The 18,786-nt window shown below is 31.3% G+C and overlaps 1 protein-coding gene across 3 annotated transcripts in view; it reads left to right on the plus strand.

Annotated features, from left to right (window-relative positions):
- LOC119638010 (ankyrin repeat domain-containing protein SOWAHC) overlaps positions 1–18,786 on the plus strand; it is a 127,889-nt gene that overhangs the window by 22,195 nt on the left and 86,908 nt on the right. For all 3 annotated transcript variants that reach the window (XM_038034521.1, XM_038034525.1, XM_038034524.1), the window contains exon 3: positions 504–644. In XM_038034521.1, the coding sequence (XP_037890449.1) occupies positions 504–644 (141 nt within the window). The remainder of the gene's footprint in view (positions 1–503; positions 645–18,786) is intronic.

Here is an 18,786-nt window from a genome sequence, read left to right on the forward strand (position 1 = left end):
TTGCATACCTCTTTTTTTAAATGAATATACTCGCGGTCTTCGCTTATGCATTTAAAAAACAACTTATAGCATATTTTTATCGATACTATGTAAAAACGTAGGTGATAGTGATCGTAATAGACGCGTCTTTAATTAACAAAAGGCTTTACAGATGTTATATATTTTCTTGCGGATTCAAAATCCATCCCAGTAAGGCTTTACTATAAATAATAAGAACGAAATATTCTACAGTTCATGCGACTTAAATATGTAATGCTTTACTTTGTTCTAAAAGAAAAGCTAGTTTAAATCACAACGAATTCCGTGAAAAGAAGGCAATTTTGTTAGTGTAGTAGAATTCTATTTAAAGTTCTTTTGTGGCTTGACGCTTCCTCTTCTCAACGTCGATCTACTTCGACTAGATTGCTTAGCAAAAAACAATAAGAAATTTCGTAAATGAAAAAAAATATTTTTAAAACTTTTTTAGATCTAAATAAATAAAGATAATCTATTTCTATTTCTAGCATTCGCTTCAAGAGAACGAGTTACCTGAAGTCACACTGGCTCACCCTAAAGCCAAAGAATGGATTGTTTCAATGGCTAAAGACAATTATCAAGAATTAGCCAAACTGACCAAGGAATATCCTGAACTCGTTAAACTGCAAGTAAGCTTAAAAAACAAAATTAATTTTCTACAGCTTATTTTGCTAATTACATTCAAAAAATTAAAAGACAAATTTTTTTTATTATGTTTTTTTTTATGTTCCTCTAAAAACAAACACCGTTCATAATCTATCATAATTTGTTAATTATAAATCAATCTTTTTCGAGTTAAAATTCTTTTTAGAAAACACGAAAAACGAACCAATTAAAGCATTTTAGGAAAACAATAAATTAAATATAATTTTAACAGTTTATTAAAAAATTCCAATTTTTCCAAATATTTATGAGTATTTTCCAAAAGATACCTTGCCTCATGTGACCAACTATAATATTAATAATATTTTCTTAAACACCAAAAGCGAAAAAAAAAAAATCGGCCATCAGTTCTCTTTTTATGGAAGACTTTTTAAATAACTTAAATGACTATAAATCTTTTACCACCACTTCTAAGCTAACAACAGGAAACAGCGAGAGAGAGAGAGAGAGAGATAGAGAGAGAGAAAGAAAGAAAGAATGAAAGAGATAGAGAAAAAAATAAAGTATAGTTTCATAACCTTAACTCGCCCCTAAAAATTTTCATAACAGCAAAGAAAAAACATTAATAAAAACAAAAATCAAATAAATAAATTTTTTTCGTAAAGGCATCAGTTTTTTTATACGTATAAAGAGTGCACTTTTCTCCAACATTCGACTGCATACATGCACACATTCATACATGTCTTGTTGTCTCTCAATTACCACGGATCTTAGGCAGCTAAACAAGCGCATAATTCATTTCTTTTTTCGTAAACATTTTTTCATGCATATAAATATATACAGACAGCTCACATATATCTGATGATATCGCCACGCAGCCATTACTTTAACTCAATCGTCATCATCGTTATATTTCGGCTTGAGCTTCTTTTTCTTCTTTTATTTTTGTGATTTGATTTATAGCCCCCTTCAGACTGTGTTTGTGTTGTCTAGTTCAGGGGAATTATTTCATACTTATGGAACATTCACATGTACAATCATGTATTTTCACCAAAAATTATACAACACATTACAACGATTTATGGAAAATTAGTGGCAGCATAAACTAATTGGATCACATTACTTTCAACTTATTCCCGGAAATATTTTAATATTCCACATTGCAATAACAACTCTCCTTTTCCCACTTCTTGTTCAACTCTTTCTTACAAATCTTCAGTCTCCGTGTCTCTAAATATGTAAAAATTTCTTATCAGACTTATAAGGCGCTTGCAATTCTTCGTTTCACTGAAATTGCAACGAAACGGAAATATATATAAATCACAACATTATATATTTCGTCTTCTCTTTCCACTAATCTCGTATATACATTTGTTCGTCTGTATGTGAGTGCATGCGCAAAATATACAACTATATATCGCTCCCAAATTGACTTAATTCCAAGGAGGCGAAAACATAAATTTCTGTCACAAAATAATTTTTCTGCTTGCGATTATTATTAAAATTAGTTATCTGTCATCTTGTTCGTAAACAGATTGATATTGTTTTAATTCTTTGAAAGTGGGAGGTTGATTAAGTGTTACAAAGAAAAGAAAAAAAAGGGAGAAAAAAACAGCAAAGAATATAAATTTATTTTATTTTGAAAGTAAAATATATTAATTTTTTTTCTAAACTTTTAAATTTGAAAAATATTAAGAAATGCTTAAATTTCATAAATTCTTTAATTTTTGAAGAAACTGCTTTTTACATTAAGCAGATCTAAACCTTCCCCTCCAGCATCATAATCTAACAAGAGATATATATTAAGCTGGATGTGATGATCTCATAACATGCACAAATTCGACTGTCATAATCATACTTATTTTACATAAATGTGATCGTCAATGATTATACGCAATATACGAATTTTCTAAGTAAAGCACATACAAACGCTTTCCTACATTTGATTGCAAGTGAAAATTTGGTATAAGTTACTCAAGAATATAAGCTTGTTACATATTCGTCATGAATACTTGATTATATAAATTGGTTTTTAGTTAACCCATATAGCTTATAATTTACAAAAATCTATGCGATGATCTCTACGATTTAATAGTCTCAGCTAAGTTCCACTAAATAACGACGAACTTATAATTAAAAAAAAAAAAAAATCCTTTGATTTGAAAAACGAGTAAAAATATTAGAGTGTGCCCAGACTTACCGTTAAATACCATACACCACTTTTCTTAATATAATTATTCATGTAAATACTCTTCAAAATAAGACGCAATGTGGGAAGTGGTTGAAAAAGTGGTTCGATCCGAACCACCTTAAATAGTGCTCATCCCTGTGGACCAAGCACATCTATATAACAAATTTCATCAAAATATCTCAAAAATTACAGCTTGTAGGTTGAATACAAGCAAGTAAGATAGACATACAGACAATGTTGAACCGTTTCAGAGGGTGATTCTTAATATTCTTCTTTAAAATCACAAAGTTTAGGGTGTAACAATAACTACTTATCACTTAAAGTTAATTTTTATTATATCATAGCTGGTAAAGGCTGGTAACGACAAAGCGACCGGCTAAACTGTTAATTATTTCGGTCTTTTTCGCGTAAATAAGCAATTTCACCTGCGCGACTACAGAAGTGGTAGATCCCAATTTTAAATTCACTTTCTCATTAAACTTTACTATGCGATGAACCTCCCCCTGCTAAAAATAATTGATGAATCTTCTGCGGGTGGCGGGGAAATAAATTTCTGGTCAGTTTCGAATTTGAAATACGCCTAAGCAAGTCCGTGTCCATTTGTCGGTCTGCCGAACATTGTGGTATCTATAGTAAATATTCTCCCATCCGCAAAAATGAAAGTATCACCTGCAAATTTGCGCAACAATTTGAAATTGAACCAAATCGGTCAAAGGATACACCTACAACGCCCACGCGCCTATACAACAGAAATTGTGAACGCGATAAGGAAAACGTATACACCATACGAATTTAAAATTTATTTCAGACAATAAAAAAATCAGCTGCGCCCCTCCAATATTGTAGAATATGAAAATTTAGTTCTTTTCCTTTGTTTTAACCTTTTTTAGGATAACAGTGATGGATGTAAAAGATTCTCTTACAACCGAACATAATTTTCTTACTTGCCTCACTTTTTTGTTTTTAATTCCTAAGGAAGTTTGAAGGCTTGCCTTGTATTCCAGGCAAATTGCTAACTAATTTCTTTACTAAACTTCTTATTATTAGTTTTATTACATTGTACAATAGATATCCACGTTCACATCGATGTCAGGAAATTCTGTCGGGATGATATAAATTTGCAATAGGCAATGAACACTTTATATATTTTATAAATTATTTAAAACGATTCAAACGATTTGTTGAACATTGCTGAATACTAAAAAAAAAAGTTTATAATTTTTTTGCTTTTTTTGTTTGTTTCTAAACTTATATAATATAAAATAATGTTTTTACGAAAAATATTGCCAATTACTGGTCAACAAATATTTGCGTTATTATTGACAATCAAATGAATTTATTCGAATTTTATTTACTTACTGAATGAGTAAAGCTCCAACTTTTGTAAGAATTAAGTAAGAATGATTTATTTAACTCACATATACAAACTGTTTGCCTCTTGATTTCGATATAATTGGTAAAAAATTGATATTCTCTTTTCTTTCTGGCCATGGTTTGTTCAAATATCTAGCAATTTCTAAGGAAAAAAGATGTAATTTATAAATTAATTAATTATTAAGAAAGAAATTCCGAAAAAGTGTTTGGTTTGAATTTTAATCTTAAACAGTGCACAACAAGAGTCATAAGTCGTTTAAAAACGTTTGTGTTCAAACAGATCTTAAACATCAATTACTTAGGGCAAATAGGTTAATACTAACGCTTTTCGTTAATTGCAAAAAATCTGAATTTGTGATTCCAAAATAATTTTCAAATAAAAAATATTTGCTTATAACTCTTATCATTGCTTTTGCTATAATAAAAATTAAAAATCGTCTGTCATTGTGTTTGATTTTAAAACATTGAATATTTCGTTTATTATAAGCTTAAATCAAATTATTTTTTTACAATAACAATTTTACCGACTTTCCTTTTAATAAATAAAGAAAAAAATAGGCGAAGAAATAAAAACATACTAAATCGGCTTGAAATATATATACTTTGCGCAATCACTTTTGAAAGTGCAACAATTGAATATATATGTGAAGCGTTCGGCGAATTACAATAAAAACAAAGCCATTTTTTGATGAAAGTGATTTATTTAAAGAAAAGAAAATTTTGAATGTTTTATATATTCCCAAAACGAGTGCAGTAGTTTTGTGTATTTTCCACATATATATACGAAGTGCATTAACAAAAAATGCAGATTAATTTCATGCGATGTGTACATTCGTATTTGGAATTTTTTTCTTTTCTTGTTATGTTGGCACAATGTCTTTAACATATGTTGACATTATTAGCCACTTTGCATTTATAGTTTGTTTTTAGCAGTTATAAAGGTACATGATGAATTTTTTCTATCGGAAAAAAAGTTTAAAAACACCTGTATTAAGTTTACTTATAATGTCAACTGTGGCGTTTAACGAATCTATTTTCAGCAAAAAGACTGTTTGTAAGAGGTTCAAGTGATTCACAGAAGATGTCGACATACCTGTTAGCTTACGCTAATGGATATTGCAACGTGATAATGCGCTAACTCACAAATCATTGTTTGTTCGTAATTTTTTGGCCCAAAACCTCCGTAAGCGGTCTTCAGACTTGACCCTCTGGGACTTTTTCCGATTCTCCACAACTGAAAAGACCCATGAAAGAACAGAGTTTTCCCACAATTATGGGGATAAAGCCCAAGAAGCGCGTATACGAAGGATTGCAAAAAAGTCTGGCATAAGTGTATTATATCTATGAGGCGTTACCCAGAAAGAGGCAAAATAGGTATTGATCAATAAATAAATATATTTTTCTCGAAAAGTAAAAAGTTACCTTTTCTTTGAATACACCTATTTTATAACCCGTAAAGAACAATCTTAATTGCCTTAAAATCTTGATTTTTATTAATTTATTTATAAATATTTATAATACATTACATAAGTCCTTCAAGAGCCGATTTTATATATTGAAGGATCTGCAACTAACACGCCAGTACAATTTACACTAAATAATTAGAGCTTACACATAAACGCTAGGTATATGCAAATATTGGTATTGCAAACTTTGTCATAAGAGAATAAAAATTTTGTAAACCCAGAGGACAGTGTTACAATGTCTATATTTTACATTAATTAATCAATTCATTAGTAACTCTCTTAAAAACTTTCATAATTCATTAAAGATTTTTAAAAATCTCTACAGACCCTCGTTAACAGTCTGCCTTCTACTCGCACAATTACAGGGAATATAATATAGTATAACATCGCTAATATAAACGAATAACATATTGTTAGGGAAATCCCAAATCTAGTCATTTTTTACAACCAAATGTACGTTGGCGAGGCGTCATGCAGCTGCAGAACGATGAAAGCGATTAGCGGAAAAGCAGACAGGTAAAAGCAAAGTGCATATTTTTAACAGGCGTGTCATGCAGCTGCAAGCCGATGAAGACGGTCACCAACAAAACCAGGTTAACGAATTAAAAATCAAGTCATAAAATTAGGTGCTAGTAATATGATGGCAAAAATATATATAAATTCCAGGTCGCCCTGAAAACCAGGAGGGCTTCCCGCCCTCGATTCTTCTTTAAGATCTTATTTTCAGAACGAAATTCTACAAATAAATTTCTAACTTCCCGAATAGTTTGATGACTAACTTATCCTCCACCGTATCCGTAGCATGTTTTTTCATCCTTAGCGCTATTGCCTTGATTAAATTCCCAAACCATTACATGTCGAATATGCACTTTTTCACTCTTCATTTCAGAGGTTAAGAAAAACAGTGCAATACAACATGCACAACATAAAATATTTGGCAGAAGACTAACTGAATGCTCATCTATATAGTGAAAACATAAACTCATTTGTTTCGGTGAATTATAGTGGGTAAATACGGACAATAGATTCTATCTACTTGCGTCGGAAATTACTTATGACCCGACCTAATATAATATAATAATAAAATCGTACGAGAAAATGTTATTTAAATCATATGGAAAAAAAGTACCAAACTAAGTAAAATCAGGTGAAAACGTTACAGTCGGGCTAGGTCAAGTTCTAAATATTCTACACCACATTGTCTGACACAATTTTTATTTTTACCGTAGAACGCAAAAATGACACCCTATTTTTATATTAACTTATTATTATGAAACTACATATTACAAATAAAAAACCTTTTTCAAATAAAAGCTTACTTTCCGTAAGAATGAAAAGGTTCAAAATGCAAGGTACGTGTTTAAAATTTAGCACAATTAATTTTTATATCAAATTATTATTAAGGGTCAATTGTCATCACAGCCTAAAACAACAATTTTTGCGAAAGTCCTTGTATAGGGTAAGATACAGATATAGGCATACGTGCTCCAAATTTTATAGTTAATTTTTATATCAAATTGCTTTTATGGAGTAACACAATTCTTATTTTCACAACACAATTCTTATTTTCATTATAGAACACAAAAATTATATCTTGTTTCTATATAAAGGCAAATTTTTTAAGTAAGTATTTATGGAGAAGCGGGACCAAAACGCAACCTAATGTAGTATGAGTTTAATCCTTACATATGGTAGGACCCAAAAAAGGGCGTAGATAATCCAAATTTTGTGGAGTCCATTTTTGTATGAAATCGCTATAATATTATGGGTCAATTTTCGTCACCACATATTAAAGCATAGAATTTTCTGCTCTATAAAAAATTTTCGTGAAAATCCTTATTAGAGTAGGATCCAAAGAATAGGTTGAGAAAGGCCAAATTTGGTACATCTAATTTGTTTATATTAAATTGCTAACATATAATTTTCTTCATGGAGCATTAAAAATTAGATCTTTTTGTCACATAAACTTTAGTTTTCGTTATAAGAGAGGGGATTGAAAAAATTGCCTGAGCCAGTCCAAAGTTTTCACACCAATTTACAATGCCGAAATATTATTACTTAGCCACTTTTGTGAAGAAATTTTGAAAATTGCAATTTATTCCATATAACGTCTTCCAACATTAGGCCGTTATATGCGAAGTGGTCGAGAAAGGTGACCAATTTTCAATACCTCCCGTCCTTAGGTCGAAAATGCACCAAATTTCTTTAAAATATCTCAAAAATTGCGACCTGAAGCTTGAACACAAATTTAAGTGGACAGACAGACTTAGGTGGGGAAATGGAAAGAAAACAGTGGGTCTATCTTAAGCCCGTCTGCGTTTTTCATAAGTCGGCAGAAACTTAATATATGCTATACAACAAGTGGTGAAGGCAATAATAAATAAATAAAACGAAGGAAAAATAGAGAATAGTACATACCAGACCACCCATTAACGTGGTAGATACGTTTCGTATTATATGATTCCGTGTTGTATGAGTCAATTAGATTACACAAATACATGAGCCCTTCACAGCACAACGCGGTTAATTTACTTGGAGTATTTGAAATATGTTTATTTAATAATCAAGTTTAAGCTCACATGACATAGCCATTTTGTAACCATTGAATAATAAATATTGAAGTCGCAACGTCTGCCTTATTCTTTTACCACGCTAAATAAACCCCTTTAAGCGTGCTATACGAACACGATCAAAAGTCTGCCCCCGTACTGTTCGAATTCATGTGAGCCCGTGTTATAGGTGTATTATAGATTGTTAATATAACTTTTTATTATGAGCGTTGTCATTTGTGTTAGCTTTTCTTCTTCTTCTTCTGTTATTCAGCAAATTAACAACCGAAATTTCGCTGGGGTGTGTATGTTAGCTTTTCTGGTAACTTGTTTATAGAATATGACAAATTAAGCTTGGAGAAATACACACACACACACACACACACCCGCGCGCGCGCACACAGAGAGAGAGAGAGAGAGAGATATTGTTTTATGTCTTACTTGTATGAAAAATATTTTGAAATTGTTTTAAAAAAAAAACATCAAGAAAAAAGAGATAAAACTTTTCTTGTACTTTACATGCCAAAAATAATGAATGAAGCATAAATTTTGCTATAAACTTCGGCTATTTTCAAATGTAAAAATAAAGTAGAGTAGGGAGTAAAAATATTATTCCTTACATTCAACAAACAAATGGGTGGAAATAAATGTCGACTACAACAAATGAATGAGTTTTTATAAATAAATATTAAAAGTAAATGGTCGGCAGGTGAATGCTTCTTTTTTTTTTTTTTTGTTTTTAATCTCAAGAGACCAATTATTGTTTATTGATACAAAGGTAATTCTGTCAATTTATTGGAAATATATCGTTCAGAAATGTTACAAAAAAAGACAAAAACAGTAGCAGCAAAAGCAATCAATTCAAACACATATTTGAACAGAAATATTTTGACAATTGTCGTTTTTATTTCAATTCATATATATGTATGTGCACCTGCGCATATTTAAATATATATTTATGTATAGATGTGCGTTTGTGTTTGCGCTGACGAGTGGATGGGTGCGAATGAGGGCGTGTGTATATGTGCAATTTACATGGTTACTTATTGTATTTGGATTTGTTGGTTTTTCTATATTAATATTCACGGCGACTATCAATTGTTAAAACATATGTTTGTTGGCAAACAAATTCAACGTACATGCGATTCCTATGTTTTTTTTTCCTTCTTCCACGTGAAACTTAGATTTGTCTCATTTTGGAGGAGTTCACGTATATTTAACGTCTACATTTAGTAAAACGCGCCACATGCATGTATATGTATATTGGAACACCATTGCTAACCCCACTTACAAGAAAAACGGACCAAATCTCTTCCCAACACGTGTCCGTCTCTGTTTTACTCTGCCCGTCTTACATTTTATCTTCCAGAAGTACACATGAGAAGATACAAACAACAAACAGCATTTAAACAAATAAGTAAATGAACGTACCGACATTTGGACTGATATAAATAAAAAAAATATGTACAACTTTAAAAAACAAATTTAAAAAAAATAAAAAACAAATGTTTTACATTGCAATTTATTTCACTGTTATTTTTGTATTTTACGTTTACGAGTTTTTGCACGAATTTGTTAAAAAGTCCGCTTATCTGTTTGAAAAAACGCAAAAGCAGAGAGTTATATATATACATTTTAGCGCACATGTATTTCTTCTTATGTTAAGATCTAATGGAAATGCTTGTACTTTATTGAAAGAGGCGTCCATTGAAATTGAGGATACCGCCACGTAACGCCCACTGACATGTGTAAACTTTAAAGAATAAAGCAAACCAAAATAAAACAAAGAAATGTTTTATTAAAAATTCAATAATTGTTTTTTCGTCTCATGATTCAACTACAAACGTAATTATGTGAAATGAAACGCTGAAGGTGAACGCGTCTACTAAATTTCTCATTTGATTTGTAGATGACATAAATGAGTTTGAAAGGTACCCACAAATATTCTTAATACTATATATATTTACGTACAAGTTAAATAATTCAAGATACTCCAGATAGCTAATAACCATCATTTGTCCATTTCAAATATCGTTTAACTTTTGCGCAATGCCAACATCCTGCGCATAATTCTGCTTCTTACTTTCAAATTCGGTAAAAAGAAAAGATCGCACTAACGTTTTAGCTCAACAGTCCAAACAACATGCCTTAGACGTACACAATATTTATGTATATATACCAGATGTACATAGTTTAAATTGATATAAAATTCTAACCAGGTCTATATATTCCACTGGCGATTCTTGTAACCATACATGGCGAAAAAAATTTTTCAAAAATTTAGAATCTTCGGAAGCATGGTCGAGAAGTGGTCCAAACCGCATCATCCCAACAATTAATCTATTTTTCTGTTTAAGTCAAACGCGACTGTTTTTGTCGTATTAGTCCTTTCGCAATCAAAAAAAGGAGTCGCTTTGCATTTAACGTATACTTACCATAGTTAAAGAAGGTCAAGATTTCTTTAGCAAGCCGAAGCTATGTTAAACTTTTCCGCTTGTCATTTAAACAACGCACGTCGTTCATATGTCATGATGCGAAAATCAAACCGAACACTCCTAACATTTAGCGTCATGTATCGGTTAACACAAATTAGATTGATCTTATTCTCTAATTTCTTCAAGATAGCTTTATATTTCAGGCAATTAATCTGTTCAAAAAGTGTATTCGTATGACTACGATGGCAATTTTTGAAAAAATGTTGCTTTATTTTGCAATTTTATCACCCAAAAAGCGAAGATTGTCCGCAAGCGCGAAATAAATGAAAAATGGAGTTTATAAAAAATGTAAGGGTCAAGTGTAATTATCGCAAGTACTTAAAATTATAGCTTTTTTTTTTCTTTAATATATACTCAAATAAAATTTATTTTTATTAAATTAAAAATCAAATCAATCAAACTTCGCCGATTCTTCTTTATGAAGTTGTAGGCTAAGGTTGAGTATTATTAATTTATTTAGTTTACAAGAATGTTTATAAAATTATCAGTAGTCTGACGAAATGGCAAACTATGTATGCGGACCCGTAATAAATCGAATCGAACAAAATCGAAGCTTAATTTTTATTTTTTACTGTATAGTTAAAAAATATATTGAATTAAATATACACAACCACAAACACACACGCATAAACACAAGGTTGTGTACATACGAGGAATACATCGAAATATTCGTCATAGTCAGGTTTGTTCTCGTAATAACAAATAAAAAGGAAACAAAAAAAGTAACAAAAAAAATATTTCAAAGTTTAATTAAATTTCTAGTTTACACGCTGACACAAAGATAGACAGACAACATACTGATAAACCAATAGATGGATGCTATATGTACATATGCAAGTTAGCAACCATCTGGGTAAGGTTTGGAAAACATTTACAATAATAAATAACTATTTACTTATCCATATACAACAACTAAAACTGTTTATACACGAACCGATACTCTCTCGTAATAACTATAAAGTTTTGAATGAACATACAAAGCTTAGGTTAGTTAATACACACTTCTGTGTATATAATTTCGTAATGTATTGTATACTAAGCATGCATTGTGTAGCAAAAGCATATCAGTCTATTAGAACGCAGCCAGTGAGTAATGAAATTCTGTTTCAATATTCATTTACTATAAACAAAGTGTGTGTTCTAATCTACATATTCATACACACATATATATATATATATAAACTATTGCAAAAATAGAGGAAAACAAAAAAAATCTTATTTCTGTTGAGCTCTGTCGTTGCCGCTTCGTTACATATAAAAATAGCAATAGCAGAACAGCAGCTTATGAAATGTAACAAGTTTTCTGTTAATTAAAAACTTCAACAATTCTATGTTTGATGTTTGTTTAAATTTTTTTTTCTTTTATCTACTTACACATAAACAGTACACACACATGTAAATTGCACTTTTCTTTCATTTCATATTCAGTAATTTTTATTTTCTAGTTTTTTGATGTGTCCTTTCCTCTACATATATATACTTATATATGTTGATTAAATACATGGATTTTTTTTTTTCTTATACTTGATTGTTCAGTTAATTTTTTTTTTTAATTTGCTATAATATTCATCCGTCATGTAGATTTGGTGATGCTATTGCTTTTGCAAGGATAACAATTATAATTAAGCAAGCTATGCATCAATATGAAAATATCTTCGATTAAGCATAACACAATTGTGCAAGATTTGCAAAGGCATTCTTGTCATAATCAATATTTTGAAACCAATGCAGAGAAGTGAAATTGTAGTAGTTTTTTTCAGTTCTGACATTACATCCATATACGTACTCCCCAAATTATTACTAAATGCTTGTATGTCTATGTTTTTCCTTCGGCGCACATTGTACACAAAGCTCATTAAGTGCTTACCGTCAAAAAAAATTAAATTGAAAACTTGAGATATGGCATACCTTCGGATTAAAATACCAAAATTGGAAAACGCAAAATAATTTCTGAAAATCCTGAGTGTTTTAATGTAATTTTATTACCTATCAATAATTAATTATATAAAGTCTGGAGTTTGACGGGATATTAAGCTGTATCCCCAAAGTAAGACCTATTTAATATTTTCTTGTTTAAAATCTATTTATAATTCCAAATGTATTTCGTTATGTATATATAACACATATTAACAGTTTCACCTCGTGAAAGGCATAACACCGCGATAATCAAAGAACACTGTTGACACCACATTTATTTTTAGTCAACTTTGGCGCAGTTTTTTGATCTTAGGTCACGTTTAGCAACATATTCGTTCGATTGATCGGTTGTTTGCGAGTCGTATGCATTAATCCAAGTCTTATCTCCCGTAAAAATGCATTTCATGACGTAGTCATGTCATAGTGCTGTCAACTTAGAAGATTAATATTTCTGATAATCGATGTACCCGCGCAATTTATTCTGACCACCGATCTTACTTTTTGATCACACTAGAACCGAATAAAAAATCGAAAAAGATCTTCGTTTAATAATGTTCACAATTAGAGAGTTTTCATATGAGTTAGGAGTTATGAAACCTTCATCTCAAGGCAAAATTAGCTTCCCCGACTTGTTTGAATTTATTTAATACCCCTCGCATAGAGTACATAGAAATATGCGACCTGCATACTATTAAAACATATACGTATATATACCAATTTTTCATCAGGGAAAATAACGTGATTAATTTAGTTAAACCATCTGTTGCATGTATGATAATGGTCTTAAAATTTCATTAAACTTTTAGTTTCCTTTGTGTAACGTACAGGCATTCATTGCGCTCCAAAAACGATCGCTAGTAAAAATGTTTAGGACCACACAAATTTTCATAATCGCTTCTGCTTCAATTGATTGAAAGTGGTTTTTTTAAATCTAATTGAGGGTCGCGAAAGCTGTTCAATCGTTGTCATCGCAATATAATTTAGATTAATATCTTGAAAACAAAGAGCATTTAACTATACGGTAAATCCAACAAGAATCAAATTTTGCTTAAACAATTTACTGTTTCTTGTCGGAAAAATTTCATATGTCACTATAGCAGTTTTAAAAAGTGTAAAACTCTCGATTGTTGTCGGTATGTAATGGATTCTTTGTGACAAGTGTTAAGTGAAAAAAGAAAATCATGAGCGTGCTCAATCACTTACAGTGATTAAGTGATCCGTCATATATTCAGTTTAATTTTGCATCCTATGATTTCTTTTTAAACCTACATAGGAAAAGCCAGTTATCCAGATAACGATTTTTAACACCAAAGAAACACTTTACGTTTTCATACTTTAGAGAAATACTTGATTTGTTAAAAAAATTTATATGAGAATTAATTTCAAAATTTTAATCAATATTTTTATATAAATACATATTAGCGCTAGATTTGAATGCATTTTCTACCAAAAGTCGCATGTTATAAAAATTATGATAATTATTTCGTGATATGGGGCAAATGAAGTAGTATAATATTTGCGCATTTAAAACCTCAAGCAAGCGTTTGCTATAATTTGGGGAAAAGTACTCGGAGCTATTTTCCTCTTAAACTTGTAAATATTTCAGCAGAGTTTGGTAACTAAATCTGCAATTAATGAAAAAATATTAGTTAAAAACTGGCTAATTATATTTCAAATTATTCTCCTTTACGATATACATTTTGCACAACTTTTAACCTATTGATAGTAGCGAATTTTCTATTTCTCTTGAGATACTTCTGAAAGATGGTTTTTGAGTGCGACAACCACTTTTTCTGTCGACGAGACTCATTGTTCACGTAATTTATGGTTAATGTTCAAGAAGAAAGAGAAACCATTGGTTGCCATATCAAAACTATGCTACGGAAGATTCATTATTGCGATTGAATGGGTTTTTAAATATTTTGATCGGTTTTTAGAAGCGATATGTAACAGCTCGCATGGCCTTGATGAAGAATGATCCGGACAATGCCTGTTTGCTGCCTTTATTTCACGAAATCAAAATTGACCGTTCTAGCTCTTTCTAAAGGCATGTGACCAAAGGTCAATTTGTGGTTGTCATTAACGAGCTAGTTCAGTTGACAAAACACAAAACAATACAATTTTTTTTGATTGATAACAAAAACATGAAATTCCGATATCGAAAAAATTGGTACGTTATCGAGTAATATTAACACAATGTTGGTTAAAAATTTTTCCAGATAACGAGAATTATCTTAGGTATACATTTTCACTGGATTTGATTTAATTCGAAATACCCATACAATCGACCGTTGTTTACTCTCGTTATCTGTTACGATCTTATATACGTCTTTGAAAGTGCCTCTAATGTATTTCTTAAGTATTTCTTTGCACCAATTTCTTGCACCAATCAACACGAGCACGTTTTTTGAGATTTTGTTAAGCTGTGCGGGATCCACCGATAACAAACCATTTTTACGGCTAAATAGTTATACAGTATTTTATATGTGCTGGTGGAACGAATGCCCAAGGATTCCTGACTCCCAAAGAATGTCACATATGTCGGCTTTTCATTACGAGTTATTGTAGAACATCAATGTTTTCTAGCACGACAATTAATTTTAGACGAATGTCCCGACTAAATTCGCTGCACCAACGTTTCACTATAGCAAAGGATGGCGAAGAGTGGAATTAGGCTGATTGAAGCACTCTTGATTTGATAATTCACATTGAAAGTCGTAGTAAATATTCGCACAAAAATTTATACGAATTAGTTCCACTTTCTCGCTGAGTCACAGTTTTCAAGTCACTATAATAAACAATACAAACTGGACTCAAGCGACAAAATGTTTTGAAGGAGGTCAAAATGTGTCAGTTACAAAGCTATCTTTCTTTGTAATTGGAGCCGCAAGCCAGGTATCATCCTGCAGTAATCTAACCAAAGAATTTTAAAGCCTTTTCTTGGCAAGAAAAACTTTCATTTGTAGGGCCATCCGAACTTGTTGAGGATCATCATCAGTTTTGTGATTATATTTATCATATGTATGTTCACATATATATACTTTTTTTTTGAAAAAACATACAACCTTTTTTATAGCGTGAGATCAATCATGACACAGTAAGATGCTAAACTCAATTTAGCGCCATCGTTTTGCACTCTAGTCGTGATATACAGAGCAAAAATAAGAATAAATAAATGAAAACGAAACAAGTAAAAAGTGTGTATTAACCTCAAAGCGAACCTTTAATACCCACCATTTAAAACCAGTTATTATGATTGCAAAATATATTGTTCAACCTGGGAATGGCAATGGATTAAGTGGTCCTTTTATCTGATCCTAGGAAATATCAATACTGATCTTAACGTCAATATCTGCTATTTAGCCGCAAGTTACAATTTGGTGCTTACTTTACATCTGGTTGCTCACAGATCCTGCTCATTTTCAAATGTTAGCTTTATTCCGCCTCAATTGCAGCAATGAATTCTAAGTTCATAACTCAACACCTATTGCAGGCGGTGTTGTACGTGAACGGATACTTTTCATTTTCATAATTTATACGCCAAGTTTTAAGTTGTTGCGAAGGGCCGCCGAAAGAGAAAGGAATAGGACTAAATTGATTCGATTGCTTGCGCCGATTAACGATATCTATATTTTATAGAGCTCTCTGACAGGTACTTTAAAGGGTTACAAAAGCGATGTTAAATTTGGTCTATCATCATCCTTGCTGTAATAAGTACAATAAAAAACCTGATGGCAATCAATGAAAAATGGAAATAAGAACAAACAATTGGCAATCAGACGCCACAAAAATTCATCTTCGTCAGAGTTTGAGCCGCATTCACACACAAATATAAACCAACAGTTAACAAAATGCAGTCAATAAAACACACACACATAACAATATATACAAAACGTTCGGGGCCAATCCATTGGTTAACATGGCGCCTCCGTTTGTCATTTGGGGAATTGTCACCATAACGTTCTTTTTTTCCTTTTCTTTGCTTGCCTTACCCTTTTGTTTGTTTATTGACTATATGTACGAAATAAAAAAGGATACGCGCGATAGTTAACTTCTTTTTATTGCTGCTGGTATTGTACGGGTAATGCTATTGTTATTGAGCTGACCGCAGAAAATGTCAACTTTGGTGCATGGCATGTCAATCATGTACACATCAATTGTCTTGCTTGAATCAGTATACCTATGTATATGGTTATAGGTATATGTATGTATGTATATATATATACATATATACGTGTGTGTGTAACTGATTTCCGCATAAGATTGTTAAACTGATCTTGAGACTTACGACTCAAAAACTAGCCACAGTTTTTGATTTTCTCCGCCACTCAACCAGCGCCACAGCCGTTAGTAAAGGATTATGTCTGTTGTATTGTGGCATTTTGCAAAGTCGTCTTTGCATCTTTTTCTTTATGTGTAAGTGTTCGTCCGTGCGTCTACTTGCAATAATTGCACACCATCGTTTTGTCGTCGCGTTTTGGGTGATCAAAACAATTCAATTGGACATGTGAATAAATCACTTTGCAATTGCTGAAAGGGCAATCCGATCCTTCCACTTTTAGTTGCCATAACAAAGGAAGTTCACGTTACTAACTTTATTGCATATCATGGGAATCACTTTTATTAATTTCATCCATCTTTGTAAATCGATTAATTTGGGAAAAATTTATAATAATAATGTTTTTTTCCAGACAATAATTGATATTTCCATATAAAAATATAATTGAAACTTCAATTGTTGTTGTGTGCCATGAATTTTTGTTTCTTTTTGTACATGGCGGTATACTGGATAGCGTCGTATGCCATTAGATAAAATTCGTCGATAAACAAACAAAATATCGCCAACAAAAAAGTAGAAATTTCAATTATTATGTGGATATATAACCACAGATTATTATAGCTACGTATAATTCAAAATCACGTTACCTAAATGCGATTAAGAAATTGGTAACGCAGATATTGGGAATAACACTCTCAACTTATTGTACTTATAAATAAAGAAAGAAAGATGAAGGAAAGATATCAATAAATTATCTGAACGAAATTTTAGCAGTTGTCAAAATGTCATCAACGGAGGTTGACAGGAACAAAAATGAAAATATCGAAAATACAGGAAGTAACCTGCTAAAAACTCGCGAGTAGAAATTAAAACATATTAAGAGGATTCTTAATTTCTATATATCTTTGTCATTCGCCGCACATATTCAGTAATATTAGACAGGCAGAAGAAGCATGTGACAAGCCTTCTACCCTCATTAAATCCCCATTTGTATTTGTATTCTTTAAATTAAGTTCAATTGATATTTTTCCCTAAGTTGCTTTCATAGGCCGAACATTGCCGATATACTGATTTCTGTTCACTTCAATTCGTCTTTAACACATCACGATCACAATGGTCAGCTGCTAATTTAGCTTATTACGGTTGTCTTGTCACCTTGTTTTAACACGATATTTGAGACGCTCACTTAAATAGAAAATATTTAGAAAATTAAGAATACAATTAAATTTGATATTTAATCAAATAAATTTATATTCGGCTGCAATCGAATCTCGAAGAGCCACCACTATTAAAGTTCTTAGCGCCCGTTTTTATTTTTGGTTACAAAAAATTGAATTGGATAAAATGTATCTTTTATTGTTAAGAATATCCAATTGAAAGAATCCACCATATCGTTGCGTCCACCATAATTAGAATCAATATACTTAACTTGTTGCATTCTTCCCTCTGCAAGCCCTTTTATTTTGGAATGAACGTATTTTTCGGCAAATAATATCGTTTCATTTGAGGAATGTGCAGAATAGTTTTAATTTTAAAGATTCTGTCTTGTTTACCTTCTGATTAATAGATACAAAACCTTGAAAAAGTGAAAAACAGAAAACTTAAAACAAATCCCTAAGAAAATCGTCTCCCAACCAATAATCGTTTTCACTTATTCCGTCGTTTACATTAAGAAAAAAGTGTGTAGAGTAGAATGGTCTGCAACACGCTCACTTCTTAGATTTCGTTTGTGTGATCATGTAATCAAGACTTTGATTAAAAGCCGGTCAATAAATTACACAATCAATGAGTTACATACACAAAACAAAACGTTGTTTGAAAATTCTTTAAACAAACGAAGCTACCGCCCTTGTTTTGTCTAAAAAAAAAAGGAGAAGGTAGAAGAAAAACCATCTAT

This window comes from Glossina fuscipes, unplaced genomic scaffold, assembly GCF_014805625.2.
Source record: "Glossina fuscipes isolate IAEA_lab_2018 unplaced genomic scaffold, Yale_Gfus_2 61, whole genome shotgun sequence".
NCBI lineage: Eukaryota > Metazoa > Arthropoda > Insecta > Diptera > Glossinidae > Glossina > Glossina fuscipes.